This window comes from Molothrus aeneus, chromosome 14 (assembly GCF_037042795.1).
Source record: "Molothrus aeneus isolate 106 chromosome 14, BPBGC_Maene_1.0, whole genome shotgun sequence".
NCBI classification, from domain to species: Eukaryota; Metazoa; Chordata; class Aves; order Passeriformes; family Icteridae; genus Molothrus; species Molothrus aeneus.
The window spans coordinates 19,680,999-19,708,716 of record NC_089659.1 but is presented as its reverse complement, the minus strand read 5'-3'; the positions used below and the strand labels follow the sequence as shown (position 1 = coordinate 19,708,716).

The window sequence follows — 27,718 nt, the reverse complement described above, 5'->3', positions numbered from 1 at the left end:
GGGCCGCCTCCGCAAGGCGCTGCCCGGGGCGGTCGGGGCTGCCGCTGCGCCTCATGGTGCCTTTGCCCGTCCAGGCTGCAAGATGAGGCTGCTGGTTGCTGCACTCTTGCTGGTGGCGCCTCTCGGCGCCGCCTTCTACCTGCCTGGCTTGGCGCCTGTCAGCTTCTGTGAGGAGAACGAGCAGACCGAGAGCTGCAAGGTGAGAACCCGCACGGGAGGGCCCGACGTGGGCCATCCCCTCGCTCTGCCCCACGCGGGGCTCCCACGGCGAGGGGACTCCGCGGGGTATTCCCAATCCCGCTGCTCATAGGTGTCCTCCCGCGGGCGGCAGCCTCTGTCCCGGAAGACAGGCACCCCTAGCTGGTATTCCCTTTTCCCCCTGAACTTTACAGCCTAGCGCTGGGAGGACCCTTAGCTCCTTCTTCCTGGCGTGGCCGGGGCCTGTCAGCAGCCAAGGGTAATTCCGCCATGGGATAGCAGCATTTGCTAGTTAGCCTCGCGTTTCATACCGGCCGCACGTTTGTTTCTGAAAGTCCGTATTTTCATGCTTTTTCTCCTCCTTTCCCGTTTCAGTCACTCATTGAGCTTTTCGTGAACCGGCTGGACTCTGTTGAATCAGTTCTGCCATACGAATATGATGCGTAAGTACATCCCAATACTTTTCCCGAAGTGTTTGGAAAGACGATTTTCTGTTACTGTAAGGGTGTCAGTATTGTGGCTGTAGGAATGGAAGAGTGAATCCGGTGCTCAGTGGCAGGAATTAAGTACAAGAGGGTGGGAAGGATGAAGGCCACACCTGTGCCGCCTGACCGTCCTAAGTTATTGTTTAAAAAAAGGCTGCAGGGTTTCTTATGGGTGCAATTTTTTGAGCTGAGTACAAGATTTAGTGTTGACTGTTTGACATAGTTTGAAAGTTCTTTCCTGCTAGGCAAATCTAGGACATAAGATGCTTTGAGTTCCTTTTTTCCCCCGATAATTGAAAGAAACTCAGAGACCAGTCACTGTTAACTTTCCTTTTTTTTTTTTGCCAAAGCTCTGTAGCTAATTCTTGGTTTGTTGGTTTTGGTTTTGTTTAATTTTGATTCTTTTATATGAAAACTTCTACCTGCTTTTGCAAATATTTATAGGCCTACAAAGCGATGATAAACAATATGATTTGCAGTCTTGCTGCTGGGCAGAGAAAAGAAAACTTGCAGGTATTTTAGTTCTTTCCCTGGGCAGTGCAGCAGTAGAAGTAAGATGAAAGACTAGCTAAGAAATCCCCCGTCTCTATTTCCTTTAAACTTTATGGAAGCCAGTGAATTAAGACCATTGATTGAGGAAAAGTACTTATGTTCCAAAGATAAGTATGGGTTTGTTTGTTGTTATGTTGGGGTTTTTTACCATAATGTGCTGCTACCTGTGTTTAATGCAAAGCCAGAAGGGTTACATTCTCCCTATTCAGCAGTTTCGAGCTGTATGTAGCTGAAAAGAATTGGTGAATGCTGTTTGGTGGTGTGGCACTGTAAGAACAAAAACACTTTCCTTCTTTGAAATGTGTTTCGTGTTAAATGCGATTTGTAAATATTCCTTTAAGAAAGGAGTGTAGTTTTTCAGAAACTTTCTGTGTGAGAAAAGTCTGTAGCACAGTGCCTTTTTTCCCACAAAATGAAACATTCTATTGTTTGTTTAAATTGCCATTTGAAAAGGGTGGGTGAATTAACCATCGTCCATTTTGTTAAAGATATGATGGAATATGTATTGGTTGAAATTGATATTAAAATAAATATCACCTTTCTTTGCAAAGGCTCTCAGATTTTTAACTACCAGTGGCTAAACTGTTAAAAATCATGAAAACTACTAAGGACATAATTTAAGAATTTGTTTTAGGCTGGTATTTACAGTTATATGTCAATTCAAAATAAAAGGGAACCTTTGCTACTTTTTTCCAGTTTTGACTTCTGTCAAGATAAAGAAGAGAAAAGACCATCAGAAAACCTTGGACAAGTGCTGTTTGGGGAGAGAATAGCATCGTCTCCATATAAGGTTATTTTGTCCCTTGAAGTTGATCCTGTTTAAATTTGATAGTAGTTGTTCTGATGGCTGTAATCCATAGACATAGCTGAAGATTTGATGACTGGGTGATTATTTTTGTTTCTATTTTTTAATATAACCACTATGGAGTTTGTGTAATAAAACCCAATAAAACTCCTCCCAACCCAAAGGCATCTTAGGTTGGTTAATTACAGTTAGGAAACTGAGCTAGTGATCACCCTTCTTGCCTGTTGCTCTGTGGTAGAGAAGTCCAAAAACTATATCTTAGGTAGTTATTTAATACCTGGATGTAAGGTGTGCTAGATGATGTGAAATAATTGGTTTATTAAATGTAACATTGGAGACTATAAAGTGATAGTTCAGGAACTGTTTTGTATACTTGGTTTTAGTATTGGGCAATTTCCAGATGGGAAGGGGAAATTAGGTTATGGCTCTCTCGGAGCTTTTCTCTGCTTGTACATACTTATCATCTGCTGTTGGAAACCAAATTTTTCAGGGTTGATGCATATCACTTGGAACCTTCTGTACGATAAATGCATGGAAATATTTTGTGGGTTGGGTATGTGGTATTTTTCTGTATCATGCCCTGCATTAGCAATGACCAAATGTAGCATATCTAAAAAGCTGTGCCATCAACTTGGGACAGTTATTAGCAGCGGAGGAGCTGTGGTCAAACAGTGGCTCTTGGTGTTTGAGAGCTGTATGGGGTTCAAATACAGTTTCCAGACTTGGGTTTGCCAGTCAAGCTGAAGACTGTGCTATGTGTGTCTGTGACGATTGCTAGATAATCCACATCCCTGTGAGAAAAAGGGGCAGCAGTTTCTGAGTCTGCTGCTATTCAGTCTTAAGGGACCTGATCACATCTTTTCATTAGTCTGTTAAGTAGGTGATGCCCTCTCCCTTACATGAACTGCCCTTAGAAATCTCCTTGATTGTCTGAGCTAATGTAATTTTAAGTCTTATGACTAGTGGTCACAAGAAGCTTTTAAATATGTACCATGATGGGTCATTTGGACTGGATATATAATGAATAGATTAAGTGTTCTAACAGCTGTTTGAAATGGCTGTACACAACAATAATTAAGAAGTGCTGCTCCTGGTTAGCATTTGGGCCTTAATAATATTAGAATTTTCAGTCATGCTTTAAGCTCACTAACAGGTAAAGACTAACCGGGTTAGAAGTTGGAGATGCAAATTTGAGTGTGTTTGTGTTAGGTGATGTCTATGCTTGAAGCTTAGATATTGTGCAACTTGTGTTTTTGGCAGCCTTATCTGACTTGGTTGTCACGGAGAAAGCCAGCTAAAGTTAACATGAAACATTCAAGAATGGTGTAGTGAAAGTCTGTTTTAGCCCATGATGAAATTATCAAAATAAAGCAAACTGGTAAAAGAAAAAGCATTACCTTTTCTACTAATTTTCAATTTTCAGTCCTCAGGGTTTATCCTTCAGAAACTTACAGTAAGGAGCTAACGTAATTTAAAAAACCGCTTCCCTAATTTATCTGAAAATAACCACAAGTGCTAAAAGATCTTTCAAGCAAAATTGAAGTGACTTTTTTATGTGTGCTTTTTCTAACAGTTCACTTTTAAAAAGCAAGAAACTTGCAAGAAGGTTTGTACAAGATCATATGACCCAGGAAACAGTGCTGATAAAAGCAAACTGGCTTTTTTGAAGAAAGGAATGCAATTGAATTATCAGCATCACTGGTAAGCCAAGACATATGCTTGAGATTGGGTTTATTTTCTGCTTTTTGACATTTGTTACCTATGTTTTAAGTTGCTGCTTTCTTCCTTTTGTGTGATAATTGTCTCTCTACTGTGCGTCTTGTAGGCATTACTGAAAATTGTGTGCATTACATGAATGTGAAATGTCACTGTGAAGTGAGGTGCACCCCTTTCTGAGGACGTGTTCTTTGATGATTTCTGTCTAGGATTATCGATAACATGCCTGTAACGTGGTGTTATGATGTGGAAGATGGACAAAAATACTGTAATCCAGGATTTCCAATAGGATGTTTTGTTACTCCAGATGGTAGAGTTAAAGATGCTTGTGTTATAAATGTAAGTGGTGGAACTTTCTTTGTTAGTATAGGGTGGTTTCATTTGTGGTTTTACTTTCAAGCTTTGTTTTCCTGAGAAAGAACAGATGTGTTTGTAAACATGCTTAATGTTCAGACTGTGGGCACTGACAGAGCTGAGTGCTGCTTGTGTGTGCAGTGACTCACTGATACAGTTTTCAAATAAAATGTTCTTAGAGGTCTTTGACTAATATATGTTTAATAAAGGTAAAAGAATGGTGTGGGTGTTTAAAAGTCTTAAAAAATTTGAGGTTTTATTCTGAAATTTCATGTGTTTCCATCCTAGTACCTATTTAATTTTTGTCTGTCATGTTCATATGCAAGATGTTCTTTTATCAGTATCAGATAGAGGCTTTCTGGTGAAGTCCTAGAAATGAGCTCTGTGTTCTAGTTGCAAAAGTCATGTCTAGCACAGTTTACAAGTTAAATGTGTCAGGGTTTTTCCAGGTGGCTGAAGGTTTATGAACACAGCTGTGACAGAGAAAATTATGTTGACAGTTGGAAATGTGTCAGTCATCCTGCGAGATCCATTGTGAGCTAGTACAATTACAGATAGTAGTGATAGTTTTATCCCTCCTGGGTGAGGGACAGCACTCCTCTTGGTGAGGAGAGAGCTTCCCATGACTCTGCTCTACCACTTGACCTCCTGCTTTTGTGCAGTGCAGTCAGTTAATTTGTATGCAGCAGGTCTGATGCTTCTTTGAAGTGTTGCATTTATCATGCACGTTCAGTTTACTCTGTCTACAGTGACCTTCCAACTCAGTTACTCCTCAGGCTACCCAGACTGTTGAAAGTGGTCTTTTATAGGTATATTAATGTTGAAGTGTTTGCCTTTGTTGCTCCTTCATGCAACACCAGTCTCATGATAAAGTTCTTGACTTCTTGCGCCCTCTCCTGTTGGAGAAGTTGCTCAGTCTCCTGATCATGTTTTATAGTCAGAGTTTAACAAGAAGAACACTTTCTACCTCTTCAACCACGTTGACATAACAATCATGTACCACAGCGGGAAGGATGAAAACTGGCCTGGTGCAAGACTGGTAATGGCAAGACTGAGACCACAAAGGTAATTGTGCATTAAAGCATCAGGTTCTGGTACTCTGGAGTCCTAACAGCAGTTCCAGACAGAACAGTTCCTTAGAGATGTTATTGGAGTTAATAAATTCTGAGTAACTTGTTTTCTGACTTCTGGTAAAGCTTTCAGTGTGCTGGTTTATGTCCGGAGCTGTTTACAAGGACAGTTCCACAACTGTAAATGTCATTTAACTTTGCTTTTAAAGTGTCTCCCGAAGTCCCTTGTGATGGAAAAGCTACTTATACAGACTTTTAGAACCTGACCCAAACAACAGAGCCTTTTTCATGTTTTGGTTGATTTGTATCTGGGTGTGTATGTTTTCAGATATACTGAGAAACAGCCTTTCACTGAGTAACAGTTTCCCATGTCAGATCTGTTACCTGTCATCCAAATGTACTTTGGATGAATGTACAGGTGTACTTTTTCCTGTGTAAGTTTGTATAAGAGGTATAGTTGAAATACTCTGTTAACACTGCTATTCAGAATTGAATGACAACAACTAATTTCCTAGGAAGACTAACTGATTTCCTCAAACAGCAGCGGCTTAGTTTTTGTGTTGACCAGAGTGGAGGTGCAACAACTCAGAGGTCAGGAGAATACTGGAGCAACTACTTTGGCTTCTGGTCAATCTGTTCATACACAGTTCATATTTATCTATATTTGGCAATTGCTGCCCAGTTATAAAATTTCAAACTAGGTAGTTTTTTTATAGCTAAACTTTTCTCACTTTTCTATAGAGGTTAAGTAAGTTAAGAAATTACACTACTACAGTTTCTGAAGTCATACAGACATGCTTGGTACAACATGACTTGATTGTACTTGCTTTTTGTCTTGCAAAGGTACAGTGTTTTTTTAGTGAATTATACTTACTATACAAGTTTATTCCTTCCATGAGTGCCGGGAAGATTCTACCAATCTTATTATTTTTTTCATAAATGCTTTATCAGTAGCATCCTGAATGGCTGAAAAATGAGAATTTCCCTTTTCCCTGGCAGTGCAGACCACGAGGGGGCAGTTAGGTTGCACATAACCTTAATTTTGTCATTCTCTGACCAGGTGCTTTGCTTCAACCTTGAAGCTCTCCTTATGGGGAGTATTTGTGGTTGGAGCACAATGTTAAATTTTTTTAAAGAAAATTGAAGTTTTTAAAAATTTTATTTAACTTCTTTTCCCTGTTAGCTACAAGCATACAGATGAGAACAACTTAAGCTGTGAAGGCCCACCTATGGAGATTCCTGGAGAATTCACCAATAAACTGAATTTGGTTTACACCTACTCTGTGACATTTGAAGTAAGTATTAAATCTGTTACATGAATATGTAATTCCACAAAAGAATGAAATCAGAGCAATTGGATAACTTTGTAATAGCTGTAAGTGGATTACAGCAGTGTAAATTCTGTAAGGATGGTCTTGTGAAGTATTTTTCTGAAAATCTTAACAGGTTTTTTGTTCTTGTAACTTAATTGACACTATGAAAATATAAAGGAAGGCCTTTCCCCCCCCCCCGAGTTTTATTACTAATAGAAAATTAGCAGATTGTATAACTGGAAGAGTTGTCTTCCTTGAGGTAAACTCTGCTTTCAGATTTCAGTCAGGCTGCTGAGAGTCTTATGTTAAAGAACAGTTTATATTTGGGAACATTTTCTTTGTTAAATGTTGACTGTGAAGTTTTATCTCATGAAGTTGAAGGGTTTGTCTCATTTTGTGTGGTGTTTATTTTTTTCACTGGCTTTTTCTTGAGTACGTGATCGTTTATTTTTTACAATTAATACTCTAATGTATACTAACATCCTAATGCTTTATTCAGCCTGTAATGAGTTAGGAGGAAGTTTCTTTCTGGCAAATGGGTCTTTACCCCAGCATGGAAAGTGAGCCTCCTGTAGGTGTGACTATAATTTGATTCAAGGTACTTCAAATCTTGGTACCTCTGTTTGTCTGTCCTGAAAGCGTGGTTGTTTTTCTGATGTAACACACCAGTCTTAAAAGGTTTGGCTTGAGACCACAAGCTTGTTTTGTACAGACAGTGAAGCAGCCATGATATGGCAACAGCTTTCATCCTGCCAAATTGAATTTGATTTGAACCAGTGACCTTGAGGTGCAAGGCTCAGTAGCCTGTTACTTTTCCATTGAAACACCCAATCCTCTTTCAACTCTGATTTTCCTACATGAATGAGCCTTCTTTCATTAACATTTGTGTTTACATCTTGAGGTAAATTGTGATTCAGAACTTCAGTATGAACTTTGGTTACACAATGGGTGAGGTGTTTGGGTACCCACACTCTTTTTCCCTGACATGGAGCAGATAAGGCTCACATCCAGTGGGTTTGGATACTTCCAGCAGGTGGCACTTCAAAACTGCTTATTCTCTCTGTCATCCATAAGCCTTGGTTTGAAGTAATACCTTGTGTGTTTTACTTTTTATTAGTAGTTTCAAAATAACTTGAAAGTGGAGTGTTTATCAGTGAGAAGCGTTTTTAAACAGGAAAGCATCAGTTTAAGTAAGCCTGACTACATAAAGCATAAATATATAACTGTTTTGTGGTCCTTCTTAATATACTTCTGATGAAAAAGTTAGCATGTCTGCTTTAATTAACTGACATGGACAAGGCATTTAGCACTATGTGAAAAGTATGCATCGTCATGGCTCTAATGTTTAGTACACAAGTGTACAAAAATAAAAGTATGAGAGCAGTTTGGTTCTTAGCTGTGCAAACTTAGCACCTTGTGAGTAGATGAAGAAATTCAGCAGAACTTCATGCCAGTCAGGGGATAGAATTTAGTAGCAGGACAACATATGTGTTCATCCAAAGAGAACAAATAAAAATAAATAAATGGGGAGGACAAGGCTTGTGAGTCAGAGTCCTCAGTTGTAGACATGAAGGTCCATCACAGGAATATCTGGAAATGAAAGTTGTGTGCCAGGAATCAGACTGGAAAATAGTCTGTGTCAGCCAACACTATGGCAGAGAGCAAAGAAGCCTGTGCTAAATCCATTAAAAGTGATTAGAAAAACATATTTCTAGCTTTCCTTGGAATTTTTCTCTGGAGTATGTTTGACAAAGTTGAAATTTCAAGATCAGTGTGCTATGCTGGGAAAATCTTGTAGTGATGTCATAATTGTTTTTCAGCTGTTGGGATCTGCAGGCAGCTACATCCCAAATCATGGAAAGATGAGGCTTAGTGAAGCCTAATTTAAAGGTAGAAGATGATGATAGGAGATTTCAATGAAAATTCACTCTCAGAATCTCTAGAGATGAATTAATGCAAGAGAGATCTTACATCCAGGGTTGATACCAAGCTTAGAAGTGAATGCTGACTGGAAGGTTTGGGAAGAGATGTGGTATGCTTATTTCCTCTTGAGACTTCAACAAACTTGTACTGGCTTCTATTAATTACTGTTTCATTTCCTTATAGGAAAAGAATAATATTAAGTGGGCTTCCAGGTGGGACTACATTTTGGAGTCCATGCCACATACAAACATCCAGTGGTTTAGGTAAGATTTGCATTTATTCAGTGAGTAACCTTGCAGGGGAGCACAAAGATTTCTTAATTGTACTTCTAGGGAGATAGAACAATGTCTGTAGGTTTTCAGTCAAGAAAACTTTTTGCTTTCGTATGTGAATTAAGTTTTCATCTCTTGGGAGCAAATGTATTACTGCATTTTGTGAAAGGAATGCATCAACAGTATCCAAAAGGAAAAACAGCTTGCATTTTTTTACTTTATCATCTCCATTCTGGAGAAGTTTTGAGTCATTGCAGCTCTGCAGTGTTCTTTATGTTACTGTCTGGCTTTGACTGCCAAGTGAGAGGTACATATATATACTGCGTGTTTTGTACTCAGCAGCTGCTTACAGTAAAAAGGTCTTTTTTTACGAGTAAAAGATGTATGTGAAAAGCTCTTGCTTATTTTATTTCCCTCCATAGCATGGGAATTATACTAAGTAAGTATATAATTAGTGTTGAAGTGTTAATGTTTTGCAATGTAAATCTTGAAAAGGCTAATCCAAATAAATTGTTCTCTACAAAATATTAAATGGCACAAAATCAGTTTCATTGGTTGATAGAAATAAAAGTTACTTGACAGTCTGCTTTAAGAACTGTAGCTATTTCACCAGGGAAATTACTTCTCAGTTATATAAGGAGGAAAATAAAGAAAAGCAATATGTAACTGTGTTCAGAATTAGCAAGGTATCATGAAATACCGTTTTACTCACTTGTGTCTCCTAAGAAGTCACAGACTTTTAAGTCGTGTACCTTTATTTTCCCCTTCTCTGAATGGGATAATACTGAAAGGTCTGAATATCTAAGGCTTTTCCTCAGATCTGAGCTGTACATCTAGTATGAACTGATACATCTCCTGAAGCCTGAATTACTGGATTCAAAGTTTGACATTTTCTTTATCTGCAGTATAATGAATTCCCTCGTAATTGTTCTGTTCTTATCTGGCATGGTGGCTATGATCATTCTGAGGACTCTTCATAAAGATATTGCAAGATACAACCAGATTGACTCTTCTGTGAGTAAAATTTACAGTTTTTACATGAGTACATTTGTCTGTCCATAGTGATGTCTGTCTCTTAGTTTTGAGTACAGTCTAGAGAGGTGTATAAGTATGATGAGTTTGATACATGCTAATATCTCTGGGGGTTAAAAATTATTGGAGATACTCTGATTAACATAGGCTGATACAAGTTGATGTTACCTGTGGCTGGAAACTGTGGTGGAATTACTTTGTTTAGTTAGGAGATCATAATATTGCAGTTCATGGGCAACGCAACTTCTGACCTGTAGCTGTGTTAGAGCTACTTGGTATGTGCATAAATGATATTTTATTTTATTTGTAAATACAATTCCCATGGTAATCGCTGTTTTAAATTGAGTCTAGTTTGTTTAAGTTACTATCCAACTGAACCTGTTGTGAGTTCTTTTGAGATATGTACTCCTTAAAATGGAAGAGCTGCAGGTTTCCATAATGGAAGCGAATATAACTGATTGTGAGTTAGAAAGACTTGACCAGTAAACGGAGAGTAATCTTTACTCAGTCTTTTTCTCATTGGTAAAAGTGGTATCTGCAACTCAAAGATGAGAAGTAATGTCAGATGCAAGAAGGGTTTGAATTTTCACTTTTGTTGCTCTCTATCTGGTTAAAGAAATACTTCAAAATGCACAAAAATGTTTCATATTGACAGTGAATTCTGTGTGAAAATACTTCTGTTCTTGTTTGTGGTTTTAATATTGAATGTCTTTTGTTAATGGAAATCCAGAGAGTGGATTGATTTTTCTCACATCCTTTAACTGATAGTTTTTGTGAGGCTTCTATTTGATCTCTCAATTAAATTGTGTTCAGTATTTTATACTGTCTTGTCTTTATTAGTTGATCATTCTTAATGTGATAAAGAGCAAGACTTGTAGAAACTTGATTAGTTTTTATAAGTAACATCAGGGATAGGTGCGACTTTCAGAAAGCCACAGTTTTTTATTTTCTTGCCAGGTGTGAGAGACTGAGACTTAAAAATGTGTTGCAGCTCAAGGAGCTTATTTAAAAAGGTGTGAAACAATTGTGCAGAAGAGGACATTGGCTGAAGAAGATGCAGAGAAGCAAAGTAGTATCTCACATTTAGGGGATGCTGGTGATTGTACTTCAGAAGAGATCGATGCACCAGCCAGTGACTGTGGTCTTAGAATGTGCTTTAATGTTTCAGCTGATGCTAGCTGGCTTTTAGTGTGATGTGGATTTAGTGAGACATTCATTAATGAAGTGTTCAGAAATCATTAGATTACTTTTAGGGTCTTATGACTAAGAGAGGATTCCTGAACTGAAGAGAACTCATGTCAGAATGTTTTCACCTTTCAGTGAGAGGTAAAGTGGTTTTTTTGTTTGCTTGGTCTTGGTTTTTTTCCCCTAAAATCTTTGTAATGACTGCTTGAATGTAGGGGACTTGAATCTTTGTTAGAATGTTTTGAGCACTAAGCTAAATTAATGGGTAAGATGAGGATTACAGCACCTTTGAAAAGTTTAGAGTAATTTTGCTCTGATATTGTTTGAAACTCTAAAATACAGCTTACTACTTGGTTTAGCTGTATATTTCTTATCATTATGTTGTAAGGTTAGCAGTATGAAATACTGCTGAATTTTTTGAATAGAAGTCTGAAAAATACTCTGACTCTTAGCTAATTAGCCAGTAATAAAAGAACTTAATTAAAAACAAAGCTTTGAGACAAACTGTGGTGCATAGGTTTATATAGGATAAATCAAGGGTCTCAATCTGCCATACATGGTTTCCCTTTATTTCTTAAATGAAAATAATTTCCACGTAGCTCTTTGTTTTAAAGTTCCCATTAGAACCAGAAGGTGTATTTTGAGTGCATTTCCCAGATGAGTTGTTGCCAAGGATTCTGTACGAGTCATTTCAGAGCTGTAAACATACTCTGTGTTCTATCAGGAAGTGAAGTACTAAGCGTTTATTCCTGCTCAGTGTTTGCCATTTTGGAAACAGAGATTTGCTTCAGGTGGTAACCTTTGCAACTCTTCCATTCCTTACTTACAACTACCTGGGAAAAGCCTTTATTTTGTCTTACCTCAACGATTTTCTTGTTATTATCACAATTAGTTCAAGTTCAGACTTCAGTTTTGTATTTATGCTTCTTTGACCAAACAAATCTTTCTTTGCTGGAAGAACACTGATGTGTTGGAATTATGCCTGGATATCTGGTATAATTTTCTATCAGGTATAGGCTGTGGTTTTGTATTTTAATCAGTGTTATCTTGTGTTTAATAGTTTTCAATTTTTGTATTCATATATCAGCCTTCTGAGAGTAATTTCTAGCAAGCAGAGGTATCACTGTGGGGAAAGCAAAGACAGTCTTCCAGAAAAAGAAAAGTTACATCATCTGTATGTCATTCACTAGTGTGATCTGCTTGCTTTCTTTTTTTCTTCCCCTGTTTTTTGGCAAGCTTTAATTCTAGTGATAAGCAGACCTTTGAACTGAACTCAGTATTACACTGAATGGAACTTGTAGCTTTTAACTTTATGAGGAGTAGAGGGTCTTCTTGTGGGGTTGATTATCTGGTTGTGTGCGTTAGTTTTGTTGTTTGGTTGTTTTTTGTGAGGGGAGGTGTCTGTTTTGAGTGACTTTATTGAAAAGTTTTGTTCTTCAGCAGTGGTTCCTTAGAGCCACTGGACTGAGGCTTCCCCCTACCAATTCCATCCTTTCATCCATTCGCATCTGGCAGCGGGCCAGAGTGTTTGTACTTGTCCCTCATGATTCCAGGATGCAAACTTCCTTCTGGAGTACAGAGACAGTTTCATTCTTTTCCAGTATTGTCATTGAGAGCGATGGACTTGGAAATGAAAACAGAACAAAATAAATGCCTGAACTAGATTGAAGTTAAAACTAAACTAAATGCTTTGTTTTAGTTTAAATTTAGAATGATTTTCTATGGTTTGACTAATTACATTTGCTTTTTCTTGCTTTAGGAGATGAGAATTTTCTTCATAAATCTTGCCTTTTTCACTGAACCATTAGGGGGTTATAAAATCAATGAGTGATGAATCATATGCAATTAGTCTGGCTTTGGATCTTAACTGGAAGCTAATCAAAATTTAAATATGTATTTTGCATCTTGTTTGTGTTAATTCACTACTGCATTATGTATTGCTGCTAAAGACATTGTTGATTTTATACAGGAAGATGCCCAAGAGGAATTTGGCTGGAAGCTGGTTCATGGAGATGTGTTTAGACCTCCAAGGAAGGGAATGTTACTGTCTGTCTTTTTGGGCCAAGGAACCCAAATTTTCATTATGACATTTATTACTTTATGTAAGTAACTTCATTAAGATGATGTCTATGTAGTGTAATAGTAGTAAGAAAGATGCAATATTATTATATAGAAGCCTTCTTTTGGAAATAGAGTTCTTCCTTTAGTAACATAAAATATTAAGGCAATTTCATAACAGTAACTAGATAGCTTTAGTAAGGCTGTTGTAAGCGTTGTCATTGAAAACTTTGTGATATCTGGGCTAATGCTGATTCTTCATGAATTCAGAAATCAAACTTCCTTCTTACAAGTTTCTCTGGTCTGGGAACCCTTTCTGTCCAATATGTTTGACATGAGGCTGCAGCCATACAGAAATATGAGCAAGAGTGCACGCCAGTGAAATAGTACTGACACAATGTTGAGATAATGATAGCCTGCCATAAATAGCTGTATATGCATGGGACCTGTTACGTGATTCTATTTTATTATTGGTTATCTGTAAATTTTATGAGCATTCCTTTTTTTACTGTACAGTAGAATTGGAAAGTACACTGATACTTAGTACAAAAGAAGAATCTTTCAAATTTTGTTCTCCAGGTTTAACTCAGATTTTGGTCTTTCATAGGGGAGCTGCTTTTTTCTATTTATTGTATGAAACTGTAAGATTACTAGAATTTTCTTGAAAGACTTGTCTGTCATTGTTGATCACAACTGTGTATCTTGCTTAGCAATGATAGTTTCCTGCACAATCAGTTTAGTAGTATAGAAAGAAATTGGTGGCAAGAGAAAATGCTTTTGATGGATGGTGGCATTTTATTTTTCAGCGTTTTGGCTATGAGAAGTTTTCTACCTAAGAGATGAGGTGAAAATAATGCTTTTGAACGAAACAGTACCATTAGGGGATGTTTATATGATGAGGTTGTACAAGAGCTTAGGCACTCAGCCTTCATTTAAATATGTGGTAGTGAAAGGGATAAACCTTCACAGTGATCTGTGTTACAGGGATATTTTGACATGTGTCCACAAATAACTAAATCTTTTTGTTTCTTTAGTTCTAGCTTGCCTTGGTTTCCTTTCTCCTGCCAACCGTGGTGCTCTGATGACTTGTGCAGTTGTATTGTGGGTCTTACTTGGCACTCCAGCTGGTTATGTGTCTGCTAGAATGTACAAGAGTAAGTACATGCATTTATTTAATGTGACACGAAGTGTTAAAATCAGAATTGCTGGGCTGAATATATACCTCCAATTGGAGCTGGTGTCTCAGACAGTGTATCTGCTTTGTGCTGCCATTCTGCAAAACAGTTGGAAAAAGTCTTGACATTGAAATTGTTTTTACTTTTTCTCTTCAGCATTCAGAGGTGAGAAGTGGAAGACCAATGTCTTGCTTACAGCTCTGCTGTGCCCTGGGTCAGTATTGTTTCCCCTCACTCTTTCTTTTATTCTTAAGTATAAACGAATCAGAAGTGGGAAGGAGTTGGGGAAAAGCCAATTGTTACGATGCTTGTCTGTGTGACTTTGTGTATGGTACTCCCAAGCTGCTGTTCCTTTTGTGCATTGCCTATCTGTGACTATAAAGAAAAGTGAATTCTGAGGAGCTGGAGCTTGGTACAGCTGGAACACAGCTTCTTGGCTTCTTGTTTTGTTGTCAGGTGCGGGGGTAGGAGGAATGGGGCAACTCTCTCACAAGGTTGTGTCACAGCCTTTGGGAATCACTGCACCAGAACATTGGGCACAGTGCTGGGGTAATTCCAGTTTGGTACTGCAGTACTGGGTGATTCTGGTTATAATCTTCTTACATGTGAAAAACATGGTTCACTCTCCTGTAAAAATTCAGAGTATAATAGATGACAATAGGGGACAAAGACAATAAAGCAAAGATGTTATGGCTGGATGTGTCTTGGCACTCAGCCAAGAGCACGCCTGCTGTTTTTGAAAACACCCTTTATATACCATTTCTATCGCATCAGCTTGTTACATATTCATAAACAATTATGCATAGTAAACTTTTCCTCCAACTAGTTTACATATTCCAGGAACTGTTTTACATAGCCCCTCCACCTTTTTAGAGCATGCCTATTTCTTGGCTCTGGTTTTGGCTCCTTCTCTTTATCACTTCCAGTTTGGGCCTTGGTCCATGCGTTCTTCAGACTGTGAGTGCTGATAGTTGGCATATCTCTAGCAGGTGTCCTTATCCTGTGTTCATTGGATGTTATCCCATCCAAGCAGGCATTTTAACACAAGCATACTTATATCAGCTATTTCACTACTGTGACTAAGCTTAATTAAAACAGAAATAAAAACGATATCTTTATAGCAAAGTTACTTTAGCACCACACATATAGAATCCATTTTAATATTTGCAAAAAGCCAATATTATAATATGTATCTATAATGTTACATGAATGTAGGTGGTGTCCAGTTTGGGATGTGGCTGTAGTGTGTATCATACTATATAATGTGGGCAATACTGTCCTGCTTGGGAAGGGCAATAGCACTTCAACCTTTTGTTTTCTCATAGCTCTTATGACCTTTTTTTGAGAATTAGTGGGGAGAGGGAGCAGAAATTCATTTCTTCTGCAAGTCTTCCTTGTTTATTGGTTGCAACTTTGAGTACATGAAGTCATCCCTTGGCAAGTATTTTTGGCAAAAGTGGAAGAAAAGATTATAAGTTTCTTAAGGTATTTCTTCCCCCCCAAAGCCTCAGAATGAATAAAACATGACTTGGCTTCAAGTAAAGCAGAATTTCATCAAATTAAACAAGTTAACAATCAAGTCTAGTATTTCCGTGAGAAATCTTACTTCTTAACAGAATGTGCTTCGGTCTCCCTGCTGTCATTTAGATGTTTTCAGGAGAAAGAAGAAAATATATATCAATGGAAAGAATACTGTGCTAGTCAGTTACACTCCCAAATAAATTGAGTTTCACAGAGGAAGTAAAATGACTGAGGCTGACAGAATCTGAACAGATGCCCTGATTACACTGTGCTAGTTCAGTGAATTTGCATAATATCATAAACAGCCCAAGTTCTTTTTAATCTCGGTAGACTGATGGGAGCTCATATTTGCTGTATTTTTTATAATTGTGGAGGGGGTAAGTGAGGTCTCTGTTATGAGCCTGGGTAGATGATAAAGATTAGAAAGACTTTTAAAATGGATTTGATTTTTATTTTTTGTTCAAACAAGATGCTTACACCAGGGGTCGCTTGGGTGTGCTTATTGAACAAGTCTGTTCCCCCAAGCAGTTTTGGCAAGTGTCAGGCCTCTCCTAGGAAAAAAAGGAGCCTGTCTATTGCTCTAATCCTTCCTCCTTCCCTTTTCAATTAAATACAGGGTGCATGCTCACTTTGAGGTAGCTTAAATTCTATCTCAGGGACACTTTTTTTTAACAAAACCCTGACAGTGGTGCACTGTACAGGACCCTTTCTGAGGTGTTATATTTGAATCCAGAAATAACGGCAGTCAGCACAAGCTTTTTTTATATGGAGTTCCTTTGCAGAATGAACATTCTGCTTTGTTTTCAGAATGGGATATTTGAAATCTTCATCTCACCTTGATTCAGCAACACCTCGATTCTTGTCTCTGAGTTGTTTCTAACTTTTGTCCAGGATGTTTAGAAAATGAGGCATATGTGTTTAAGGGGAGAGGGAAAAGCAGGTCTGGAGACAAATCATGACTGGTGCAGTCTTTATTTATATTCTCCAGAAGCACAGGCTACTTAGTATGTGTAACTCCATGATTATACAAATATTTCTGTTGTAGAGCAGAGCTCTCTTTAATCCCCCCTTCCCCTTGTGACACAAACTGCAGCAGCACATTAGAGTCCATGTTGTGAGAATCCATGGGGCTAAATAGGAGATTTTGCTATCACTATATTTATTCAGAAGGAATTTACTATTTATAAGGGACATAAATAAAAAAAAAATTATGGTTTTAATTGGAAAGAAGGTCCAGATAAGGAGTTTTTACATTTATTCTGTATTTTTCCATTCTTTGTATAGATTTTTTCAATGGCATGTTTCTGTTACTCTTTGGTGTTATGTACAGAGTCTTTATTTAAATAATGGCTTTACCTACATTACCTACATTAGAAGTATTGGATGGTGCAGATATTTTTACTTTACCTACACCAGTGGTGAAAGAAATTGGGACTGTTGGGAAATTGGAAAATAGAAAGAAGCTACATTTATTTTAAATAATTTACATTTTGTAATACTAAGTGATATTTATTCTTTCTTGAATATTGTAATATATTTTCTGAACTTATTTTTCAGGATTGTCTTTGCTGATTTCTTCATTATGAATCTCATTCTGTGGGTGAAAGGCTCCTCAGCTGCCATCCCTTTTGGCACTTTAGTTGCTATCCTTGCTATGTGGTTCGGAATTTCAGTCCCACTAACCTTTGTTGGTGCCTATTTTGGCTTCAAAGAGAAGGTAGGGTCCTTTGAATACAGATTTGAAATACACCTGTCCTCTGTAATTGAGCCATTGAAGCAAGAGTTCTAGACAGGATCTGGTTAGATCGAAACATCTGTAATCCCATGATTGTAAAAGGATATTTTACTTCCTTGATATTGAAACAGAGTGTGTATTTGTAATGTCATACCAAACTGGTTTGCTCTGTCCATTCACTAGAATCGGGTTTTAATTATGGTCTTGGAGCTCTTACTTGCTTTTTGTGCTTCAGCAATAGTAGTAGTATTGCTGAGTTTTGAAGTAGTACTTCAGAGAGGCTTCAGTTTTGTACTTCACTAGTTTGAAGTAATGCCAGACAGCTAAGAAAAAGGCGATGTTATTGGATTTTTTTAAATTTTGTTTTGTTTTTAGTTAAGGACTGAACAGATTTATTTTGTGTTCTGCTTTGATTACTGGCCCATAGTTGGAATGTCTAAAGCACATGTGCTTTTTTCCTAGTGGTGGGTATCAAGTATGTAGGTTTTTTTGTTTGATAACGTGTGATGGCTTATGAATGAAAATATAGTTATGTTTATAAATCTTTATATGCTAATACTAGGGAAAAGTACTCTTATTTATGATGTAATAATTAATCTTTTATTTCTGTTGTTTTTTTCTGCAGCCTATTGAGCATCCAGTGCGTACAAACCAGATTCCTCGCCAAATCCCAGAGCAGTCATTTTTCACAAAGCCATTGCCTGGTATCATCATGGGTGGTATCTTGCCTTTTGGCTGTATTTTTATTCAACTTTTTTTCATTCTGAATAGCATTTGGTGAGTATCACTTTTTTTTCCTCTATTTATACAGGTTTGATAATACACATGGCGAGTTTGAACATCCCAAAGCACATAATATAAGGAATAAACCAATTTTGAAAGTTTTTGATAGTTTTGCAAATTTTATGGAATTTCTGGAGCCTTTATATTTATTTCTGTGCTTAGAATTTACAAAACTAATTCTTCTTAAGGAGAACTTCAAAGTATTATCTGAGAGTCCTATTGTCTTGTTTTATCTTTTACATCTGGCTCTGTACAGCACAAATGTGGTTGCATGCTGTTGTGGTTATGTAGAGCCTAATCCATTGTGTAACTATATTATGATTTATGAAACTAATGTGATCTAACAGTTTCAAATGTGTAGATCAGAATCAGGTCAAGATCTTGGGATTCCATGTTCTGCAGAACAAAAAATCTGCTCCCCATGAACAATCCACTCCACTCCTGAATCTTGTAAAACCCAGTCAAGCAGTGTGTGAAAATTTAAACCAGTGCAGTCTTTCATTACTTTCACAATATAAACGTGAAATGTCTAATACATTGTTGTTCAATGGGAAATATTATCCTGAAGGTGCCGGGTTTTTATGGTGTCATCTATCTACACATTTATGGTGTATAGGTTGAGAGATCTTACAGAACAGTTTTCTAAACCAGTTCTTAAATGCAAGTACATTAGATTAACTTTTTATATCAGTCCTCAAAAAATGTGTAATGTAACTGCTGAAAAATATAATCACCTGACAAACAGGTATATTGTGGACTTTCGCTTCCCTTTATCCTATGAAAGGGAAGCATGGAGGGAATATGCAACTAATACTCCCTCTGTCAAATCCTGTACTGCAGTAATTGTCACCTTCACTCAATAGACTCAGAATCTGGTAATGTGACACTGTGAATTAACTCAGAACTACAACCAAAAGTGAGACTTGTGTTTTTATTTGTTTTTAATTTTAGGTCTCATCAGATGTATTATATGTTTGGATTCCTGTTCCTAGTTTTTATAATTCTTCTAATTACATGTTCAGAGGCTACAGTTTTGCTGTGCTACTTCCACCTGTGTGCAGAGGTAAAAGTTGCAGTTCTGATGTAGATAATGACTTGTAACTGGAAGATGTTAGAAATACAGGTGAGGTATTCACATACACTGTGAAATGCTGGACACTATGAACTGATTGCATTTTCAGTCTTGGCATGCCTGTCTTAGCCACTCTTCTGAAATGTGCCTTCTGCTTCAAAATCATCTGCTGGCAACAGATAAGCAAAACCAAACAGCTTTGATCTTAGAGTAGTTTCATCTTCGTAGTGGAAGCAATACGTCTGACTTTGAAAAAAGAAAATATCTACATGCCATGTTGGAATTTTACTGAGCTATGTTTTACAGAATTAAATGTGTTCATAAGACAATGCTAATTTTTCACCATCTTATCTATACTCCATTTCCTACATGGTGATTCTTAGCAAGCGGTTTATTGTTTCTTTCAGGACTATCACTGGTGGTGGAGGTCGTTCTTGACCAGCAGCTTTACAGCAGTTTATCTCTTTATCTATGCAGTCCATTACTTCTTCTCCAAACTCCAGATAACAGGAACTGCCAGCACCATTTTATACTTTGGTTACACAATGATCATGGTCTTGATTTTTTTCCTTTTCACAGGTAAGTACAATGTTCAAACTAAAATATAGAGGGCTCTGGTTTTGAAATGAGAAACATTAGGTGAAATTTAGATTACATGAAATATTAAATACAATTTATGACTCTTTAGGTGGTGTTACTTACATGGTTTGTTACACCACACAGCATAGTAAGATTTTTTACATTTTCTTCCTAACTTGAAATTACATTTATTTATGGTAAAATTAATTTTCCTTTACTGAATATCAAGTCATTATATTTTCAAAGGCCTGTTTTTGTTAATTTTATCAAGTATTATCATTTTATGTAATATCGAGTATTTTGTTCATTTCAGTGATATCAAGTATTAACTTGATTCTGGATTTCATAATTGGTTCTAGAAGTTCTGTAGTTAAAGATGATTTCTCTCTGCATATGGAGTATGAAAGATATTTTCAGCTTTCACTATCAGCAAGTGAAGGAGGCTGGTGCTGGGGAAGAAGTGAATGTTGACAAGATAGAGTTTTAGTACTGTTAGAATTGTCTTACTTGCTCGTTAAACCACTTCATAATGATGGAAATGTACCCTAACTGGAGGAACCAATTTGAAATATGGCTCTCCAGTGTTAATTGTCCAACTCTTCTGATGTAGCTCATGCAAACAACGTATCTTCCAGAGGATTATTTTAATGTTCATAGTCACTTGACTGAAACAATAATTTTGAGGCTGATTTGATGAGAAATTTGTGCCAAATATACTATGTGTTGGTGAAATAAGAAGCTCTTGGAAGGGTACTGGCCTTGAAAAATAGCCATGAGTGTTTTATCTTGGCGTTCATCATACTGCTGCTGTTGTATATGTAGATTTAACACATGAAGTCAGATCTTTTAGGTGTCACTGCTTGGCTTCATGAAATACTGCAATGACAGAACTAGAGAAAATGCTTGTTCGCATACGATGGGCTGTTGATAAAAACAGCCATGACAGTCGCTCCAAAGACTGTAATAGAGGATTTCTCTGCGGATGGCGTGGTAGTTTATATTGGTACTTTTTAACTTCTTCTGCCTGTTTGTTGAAAGCTGCTCTGATTACATTGTGTTCACTTTGTGAAATGCATCTTTTAGTTAATTGCAGTTGAAAAAGAGTGGCTGAAATAGGTAATGAAGGTAAGTCTTAACATCAGACTTCAAGTTTGTCAGTGTAACGGGGAGAAGGACCTCTTTCATCCTTATGTATTTAATTTTCCTAGTACTGGTTGGCACAAGGCAAAAAACCCCACTCTTCATAAAAACTTGAAGAAAATTCCTGTATGTGTTTGAAAAAAGCAGTTATGCTGTAGAAATTATATTAAATAACAGTAGCTGTTGCTCATTGCTGGTTTTTGTTCTTTAGAAATGTCTCTCTCCTAAGAAGAACAATAAAAGTTCTAAAAAAAAAGCAGGGAAAAAAACTAGGAGGATTTAACTTTTCTGGTTTTTAATTGTTAGAAAGCAAACTTGGAAGTTTGCATATTACCAGTTTAACCTCTGCTTAAATTGTAGTGAAACAGACAAGCTCCAGATGTCTTCTATAATATCTATCTGTCTATCTATCTATCTATCTGTCTTTTGAAAACCCCAAAAATGATAGTCTAGAATGTTTTAATTACTTTTATGCTAAAGCAATATGTTAATATGTGTCTGAGTTTTAGCATAGGTTAGTTGCTATCCTGCCAATTTCAATATCACAATATGCAAATTGGTAGAATTAAAAATGTCCCTTTCATATATAAAATGATAATTGCAGTTGTCGTGCCAGCTGCTGAAATGGTATTCAAAGCTTCAGATATGCTCATCCTGGAGTTCTTGATATGAAGGCCAGTAAGACCCCTGAAGTACAATAATAAACTGTGCTGCAGTTATTTTTGCAGCGTCGTCTTTTTCTTTTGAAAAAACCCACAATGGTGCTCCCTGTGCTGTTTTTGTAGCTCATGAGGAAAGCTACTACATGGCCCTCCTTTTTTTTTTACATTTAATAGAATAGCTAGTCACTAGAAGGCTAATTAGTACAACAGATGCATGGAGTACGTAATAAATCCTTGCTAATGTAAAATGCTGTGATAACTTTCTTTTCCATATTTAGTTAGGTGATAGATTTTGGGCCTGAAGTGTAAGCTGCTCTAGACAAATGGCTCAAACGGTAGACACCTAACTTTGCTTTGTTTTGTAAAATAATCCTTAGCAGGCATAGTTTTAGAAAATAAGGGTTCAGTTTTTCACCGTTTCTGGAGGTGAAGGAGTTTGCTAATGTGATGTTACACATGCCTTGCATTAATAGCCTTCCAAAAATGGGACCATGATCTGTTCCACTTAAGTTAGTGCCAGGTATCTTGGTTTTTTCTATTCTTGCCTACTAGCTCTCAGCAACTCTGACAGAAATACAAGGGGCAGCGTATTGCGTTACCCAGGGCATTTCAAAAGAGATCATGAATAAGTAAATAGGAACTGAATGCTTGTATACCAACACTGACAGTAATAAAATCTGACCAGGGAAATCTGATGGTGTGCACGCCTAAACCAGACAATTTAATTTTAATGTACAAAGTGCAGCTAATCTTTGAAGAAATAACAAGTGTGGTTGGATGGGGGTAGCTACATTATTACATGTATTTTATTTGTGGAGGCAAAAAAATCCTGAACATAGTCAAAGCATGTTTCTTTACAGTGACCTCTATTTTTGAACATCATTTTCACTTGTGAGTTAATGCCATTTTCAAAATTGAGTTTTGATCTTCTGGGTAGATTGTGTTTAGAATCTGAGATTCTGAAGCACCCACCACTGTGCGGTGATTGAAACCAGTATGATACAGAGAGCTTTTAAGGTACATGAGAAGTATCAGCCAAGTGCAGAGTGCTTTTCTATTTGCTTTCTTACAATCTGCTCGTGCTTTGAATTCTTCTTTCTTCATTAAACAATAAAGCTAGAAGAGATGAGTAGAGTCTGCTTAATGTATTTTGACATTATTCTTTGCAAAAATCCTTGTTTTTAATTTTGAATTTAACCTGGTTTACTAATAACTGTCCCTTACTCAGTTAGATGCTGGCTTTGTGTATAGCATCTTGTTTCTGTGTACCAGAAAGTGAGAGTATATATATTACAGACCAGACTATTCAGCAGAATATAAAGCAGAGGACAAGATCATCAAAAAACAAAGACGGTGTCAGTGTCTCCCCACTACATATAAAGGGATTTTTGGACATATCTTGCTTCTTGGCTAAAGAAATGTCTTGAGTCACCTTCATATCTGGATTTGTGAGTTTTAAATGGCTCCTGCAAAAGATCCTTTACCTGTAGCTCCCTAGAATGGTAAATGACATGCAGTGAGCTGCTGTGCACTGGGATGGCATCACTTTCCTAGGATAGTAGGGATTATTTTAAAAGGTAGAATCTTAAAATATGCAGGTCATGTGCTTAGGGGAAAAATAAGGATCTATCCCACAACAGTGAGTTCTTCAATCAGACCATTCAGGTGTTTTTTCATGCAGTTTAAGTTGGTGAATGGTTAGGCTTGGGTAAAGTAAACACTAGCCAACTAATTTGTTATATTGGATTAAACCAGACAAACAGATTAGAAAGGCTGAATTGAGGAATTGGTATTAGGCTTGGTGCTGGGTCATTTGATAGAGATGTGCATGTGAAAGATGTAAAAAACCTCAAAATGTGAAGGAGTTCTGACTAATCAGAAAATAAATGTAATGGTCTCAACTCTTGCAACTAGTGGGGTGTTTTACACGTTTGTTTGTAGTTTTAGTTTGTTTGCTGCTTTGTTTGGGTCTTTTCTGTTGTGGTTTTTTGGTGGTTTTTTTTTAAGTACTTAGTGTTAGAATTTTTTTTAACAGCTTTTCCAAAAACGCCTTTAGGTATCTGTTCTCTGTCATGTTGTGTTCATTGGTGTCTTGAGAAAAGCCTGAGCTGCAGAGGTGTGCATCTTGTGGATAGTGCTTCAAAACTTGGGTTTCAGTTTGAATCTGTTTTGAAAGAGACAAATAAAAGCAACATCCTGGTATGGTCTTATCTAATCCTTACCTAAATACTTCTCCTGTTCTAATGAGAGGCTCATTTTAATAAGGGATGATTTTCATTTTGGTGCAAGATGAGCTTAGAAAAATGGTCAAGATTAAAGTGCTAGCTATGCTCTTCAAGAAAATACATTTCAAGGGATGCAATGTGGTATGCAAGGTTGGATTTTAACTAGTGCCACTAATAATAGCAATTCTACTGGGTAGAGGTACAGGTGTAGGAAACAGTGTGCAGTTGTCTGTGTTTTAAGATTGGCTTTAGACAAAGTAGTTAAAAAGAGAATCTGAAAACCTGTGGTACTTGTCAGCACCAGCCTAAAGATCCAGTATGAAGTGCTCAAATCTGGAACAAGTGGCAAATTTGTGAAATGGGTTAAAATGCAGAAAATGTGGAAAACATCCTGGCTAGAATTTTCAAACAAGCCACGCTAGTTCAGAAGTATTTTTTTCCCCAGTTGCTACTCCTTTGCAGATCCCTTTGACTGGAATATTTATTGCTATGTAGGAAATCAGAAACATTTTTACTGCTTTACCTTTTTTGGGCCTTGTAGTGTTCATGGAATCACAAGCATCCCAAGGGTTGAGGGGGAAAACACTGAATTTCAGTGGAACCAGGCACTGTGCTGTGGTTCATGTTCTTAAAAATAGAGGCAAAAATTGAGCTTTTTTTTTTTTTTCTTGCACTAACATAAGCAATCATGTAGGTAAAGCTACTGTTCAGGAGAACCTTATAAATAATGTTCTCTTACCTTATATTAATTTCTGTCCAGTAATACTGGTTGCAATGTCAACACAACTCTGCTGACCTGAGCCTTTAGAAGCTTCTAGTCTATTTGGCCCATGTTATTAAAAAAAAAAAAAGGCACTAAAACCACCTAGTTGATTTGGTGTGATTCATTTGCACTCCTAAATCTGCAGTTGGATTTCTAACTTAGTTGATAACCAGTTTTCAACCTAGTTTGTGCCACTACCTTTAAACTGATCTTAGAGCATCCAGTGGCTCTTTAGGAGAGGTACCTTTGATAGATGATGGGGTCTTTAGTTTGATGTTCTGGTTTTGCTATTTCTGGTCCTTAGAGCTATCCACATATGGAGTTTGTAGGATATATTTGTTCATGGGAGGGAAGAAGAAATTACAGTGCTGGTTAGCCCCAATTATTGATGTAGAGGTAGCAACAGAAGGAATCTGTGCTCACCAGAGAAGGTTCTGACTACCTAAGTCTGTGTCTTGGTGATGAGTGTTGCCTTTCTCTCCTGAATTTATGATTCAAATCTGATATCTGACAAACATCACCACTTAAAAAGTGTCTTACTCCGCTTCTAGTACATTGGCAAAATTTTTGATAAAGTTTGAAAAATAAGCAGGGTGTACTTCGTCTTTGATCTGCTAAACAGACTTTTTAGGAGGAGGAGTTGAAAATCAATGTTACTGAAACTTGTGTAAATCTGTTTATAGATAAAATGCTTGTTCACAGTGTGAAATCTTCAAGTTCTGTTATAACTGAGGCAATGTCTTATAGAAAACTGATGTGTTATAAAGATTCAGACTAACAAGGATTGGAGGAAAATATGTGGATTTAGAGTGTATTCCCATATTAAGTTGTGGCATGCTCAGAAAACTACGGTAGCTGTCATTCTTGGGACAGTTGTAATTATGATAGTACACTTTTGTTCTAGAACACAATTTTTAAGGTATCTAATGTGTTAAACATTTGGAAGAAACTCCTTTCAAAGCCATAAAAGGCTTGGAGAGAGTTATTTTATAAAAACCAGGAAGCAGAGACTGAGAACCGTTATTAGAACAAAACTATGAGAGTAAGGTTTAGAGTAACAATGCTGGTATTAGAATATTTGGCACAGTAGGAAGGAGCGGGATATGACCGTGAACTGCAAAGACTTGGTGATGTCAAGCCTACAAAGGAATCGCATTCTTTGTGCGGTTGCTGTCTCATCTCCTATCAACGGCCATAAATCTGCTGTCTCCTACTGTTTCAGAGAACAACAACTGCAAACTTCGAAGGAAAGGGTAATCTGTGGCATATAATAATAGTCTGTCAAAAAGCCTTTAACTGAAAATATACATGGAAGCATGAGGAACGTAAGAATTGGCATACAGATAATAAGCATCCCAAGATGGGTTGTTCGCTTGGGAAATGGGAAGATATAGTTTGAAAGATAGAAATGTAACTCGTAAAAAACCCGAATGCTTCATAAAGAATCTTCTAGTTATTAAGGCAGTCACAATAGTGAAAGAGATTGGATGTTAAACATGGGCTGTACAGACAGAAAAGGATAATATGAAACTGGAGGGAGCTGAGTGCATGATCTTGCGAATGCCTGCAGTGGAGCTGGGAAGGGCTGTCCCAGGGCTGGCTTGTAGCTGTGTTTTTGAGAGGGAACTCTGTGCAATTGAGATCTTCCCTTTTTTTGTCTGTTGAGGGTTAACATCTCTGTGGCAGTTTGCAACTAGTAAAAGTGTGACGAGTAATGCATTGCTTCCTTTAGAGGCTGAAGACTAAATTAATTGGAACTCCGTCTCCTTGCATATGAAGTTCTTAAAGTAATTTAAAAGTAAATGTGATGGACAGTGTCTTTGCAGTTGCCCAATAAAAGTGACTGCTGGTGAAAACGACAAATTTCTTCATCAGTTTAAAAATAGAAAATTGTTATATACTAATCTCATTCAGTGTTTTGGTTTGTCACTGCTGCTTTCACTTGCTGCTTACTTCCGGCTGCTGTAGCACTCAGAGCATTCCTTTGGCAAAAGGAAGTAACAGGATGCACAGAAGAAGAAATTTCTATTCTCAAGTATAAATAGAGCACGATGAATATAAAACTGGGACGAGTGAATTTTTTCAAGGCCTAGTTGTGTGTCATAATTCATAGGTGGCAGTGAAGTATTGTAGACCTAAAAAAATCAGGTGGGAGCTGGCTTGGCATGTTTATAAAAGTCAGTTTCTGAATTGGTGCTTGTGCCCCTGCTCATAGTGGTGGCAACACGGTCATCGGTGGCTTAAATGTACGTGAAGCAGCCTGGACCCTAAAAGTCATCTTTGATCTAAATCAATAACCTAGCTTGAGGTTGAATGTGTGTTGTTAAATTTAAGAAGTGTTTTTCTGGGTAGTTAGCTGGATTACAGTGTTATATTCTGTCCTGCTGGGAAGTACATGTTAGATTTCTCTCTCAGGGCAAGCTGGAAGATAAACTAACCATTATTATTTTCTTGTTTCAGGGACTATTGGATTTTTTGCCTGCTTCTGGTTTGTAAGTAAGATTTACAGTGTTGTGAAGGTGGACTGAAAAACTTCAAAGTGTCTTTTGAACATATCCTCCTTGCTGTTTGATAATTTTTACCATGTATTGAGAAACATCCTGTGTAATTATTCTGATTTGTAAAAGTGGAAGACCAGACCACAACAAAAAATGGATATTTTTATTGAAGAAAATGGCACCATTGCCATTTTGATATAAACAAAAATGTTTACATCAATATACTCATTGAACATGTTAATTATAGTAGTTCAAAAATTATATCCAAAATTTGATTTAGGATGAATAAGAATTCTGTGAAACAGTTTATTTGAAAAATTGAGTGCATTATGCAGTCCTCCAGCTGAATTTCCTTGTGACTGGAGTTTGGGTTTTTTTGTTACCTCTTTTGGTTACCATTTATATACCATGAAAGCCTAGGACTGTCAAGTAAATCTATGTAAAATGTGAATTTTTTAAACTAAACTATGATTGTACATATTATCCTGCACCTTCTTTACAACTAGGTTATCTTCTTACAAATGTACATGCATTTAGTGTAATGTAGACTTTATTAAAAATATCGACACTGGTTTTTGTTCAAATAAAACTGCACAACTCTA

The 27,718-nt window shown here is 37.1% G+C and overlaps 1 protein-coding gene across 1 annotated transcript; it reads left to right on the top strand.

Annotated features, from left to right (window-relative positions):
• LOC136562657 (transmembrane 9 superfamily member 2-like) lies at positions 1-27,718 on the top strand. The gene is made up of 17 exons (XM_066559607.1): positions 1-199; positions 574-641; positions 1,932-2,025; positions 3,614-3,741; positions 3,966-4,095; positions 5,048-5,175; positions 6,364-6,475; positions 8,600-8,679; positions 9,594-9,702; positions 12,875-13,007; positions 13,998-14,117; positions 14,295-14,352; positions 17,217-17,376; positions 18,020-18,171; positions 19,129-19,240; positions 19,657-19,828; positions 27,079-27,718. Exons 1-17 carry the CDS (start codon positions 83-85, stop codon positions 27,144-27,146), a joined length of 1,941 nt encoding a protein of 646 aa, XP_066415704.1. The 5' UTR covers positions 1-82; the 3' UTR covers positions 27,147-27,718.

Bases quoted from the DNA above. Each gene is read 5' to 3' on its own strand.
- LOC136562657 (XM_066559607.1), top strand. From the start codon at position 83: ATGAGGCTGCTGGTTGCTGCACTCTTGCTGGTGGCGCCTCTCGGCGCC. The intron at 3,742-3,965 runs GTAAGCCAAGAC...ATTTCTGTCTAG, and splicing joins TTGAATTATCAGCATCACTG to GATTATCGATAACATGCCTG. The intron at 8,680-9,593 runs GTAAGATTTGCA...CTTTATCTGCAG, and splicing joins ACAAACATCCAGTGGTTTAG to TATAATGAATTCCCTCGTAA.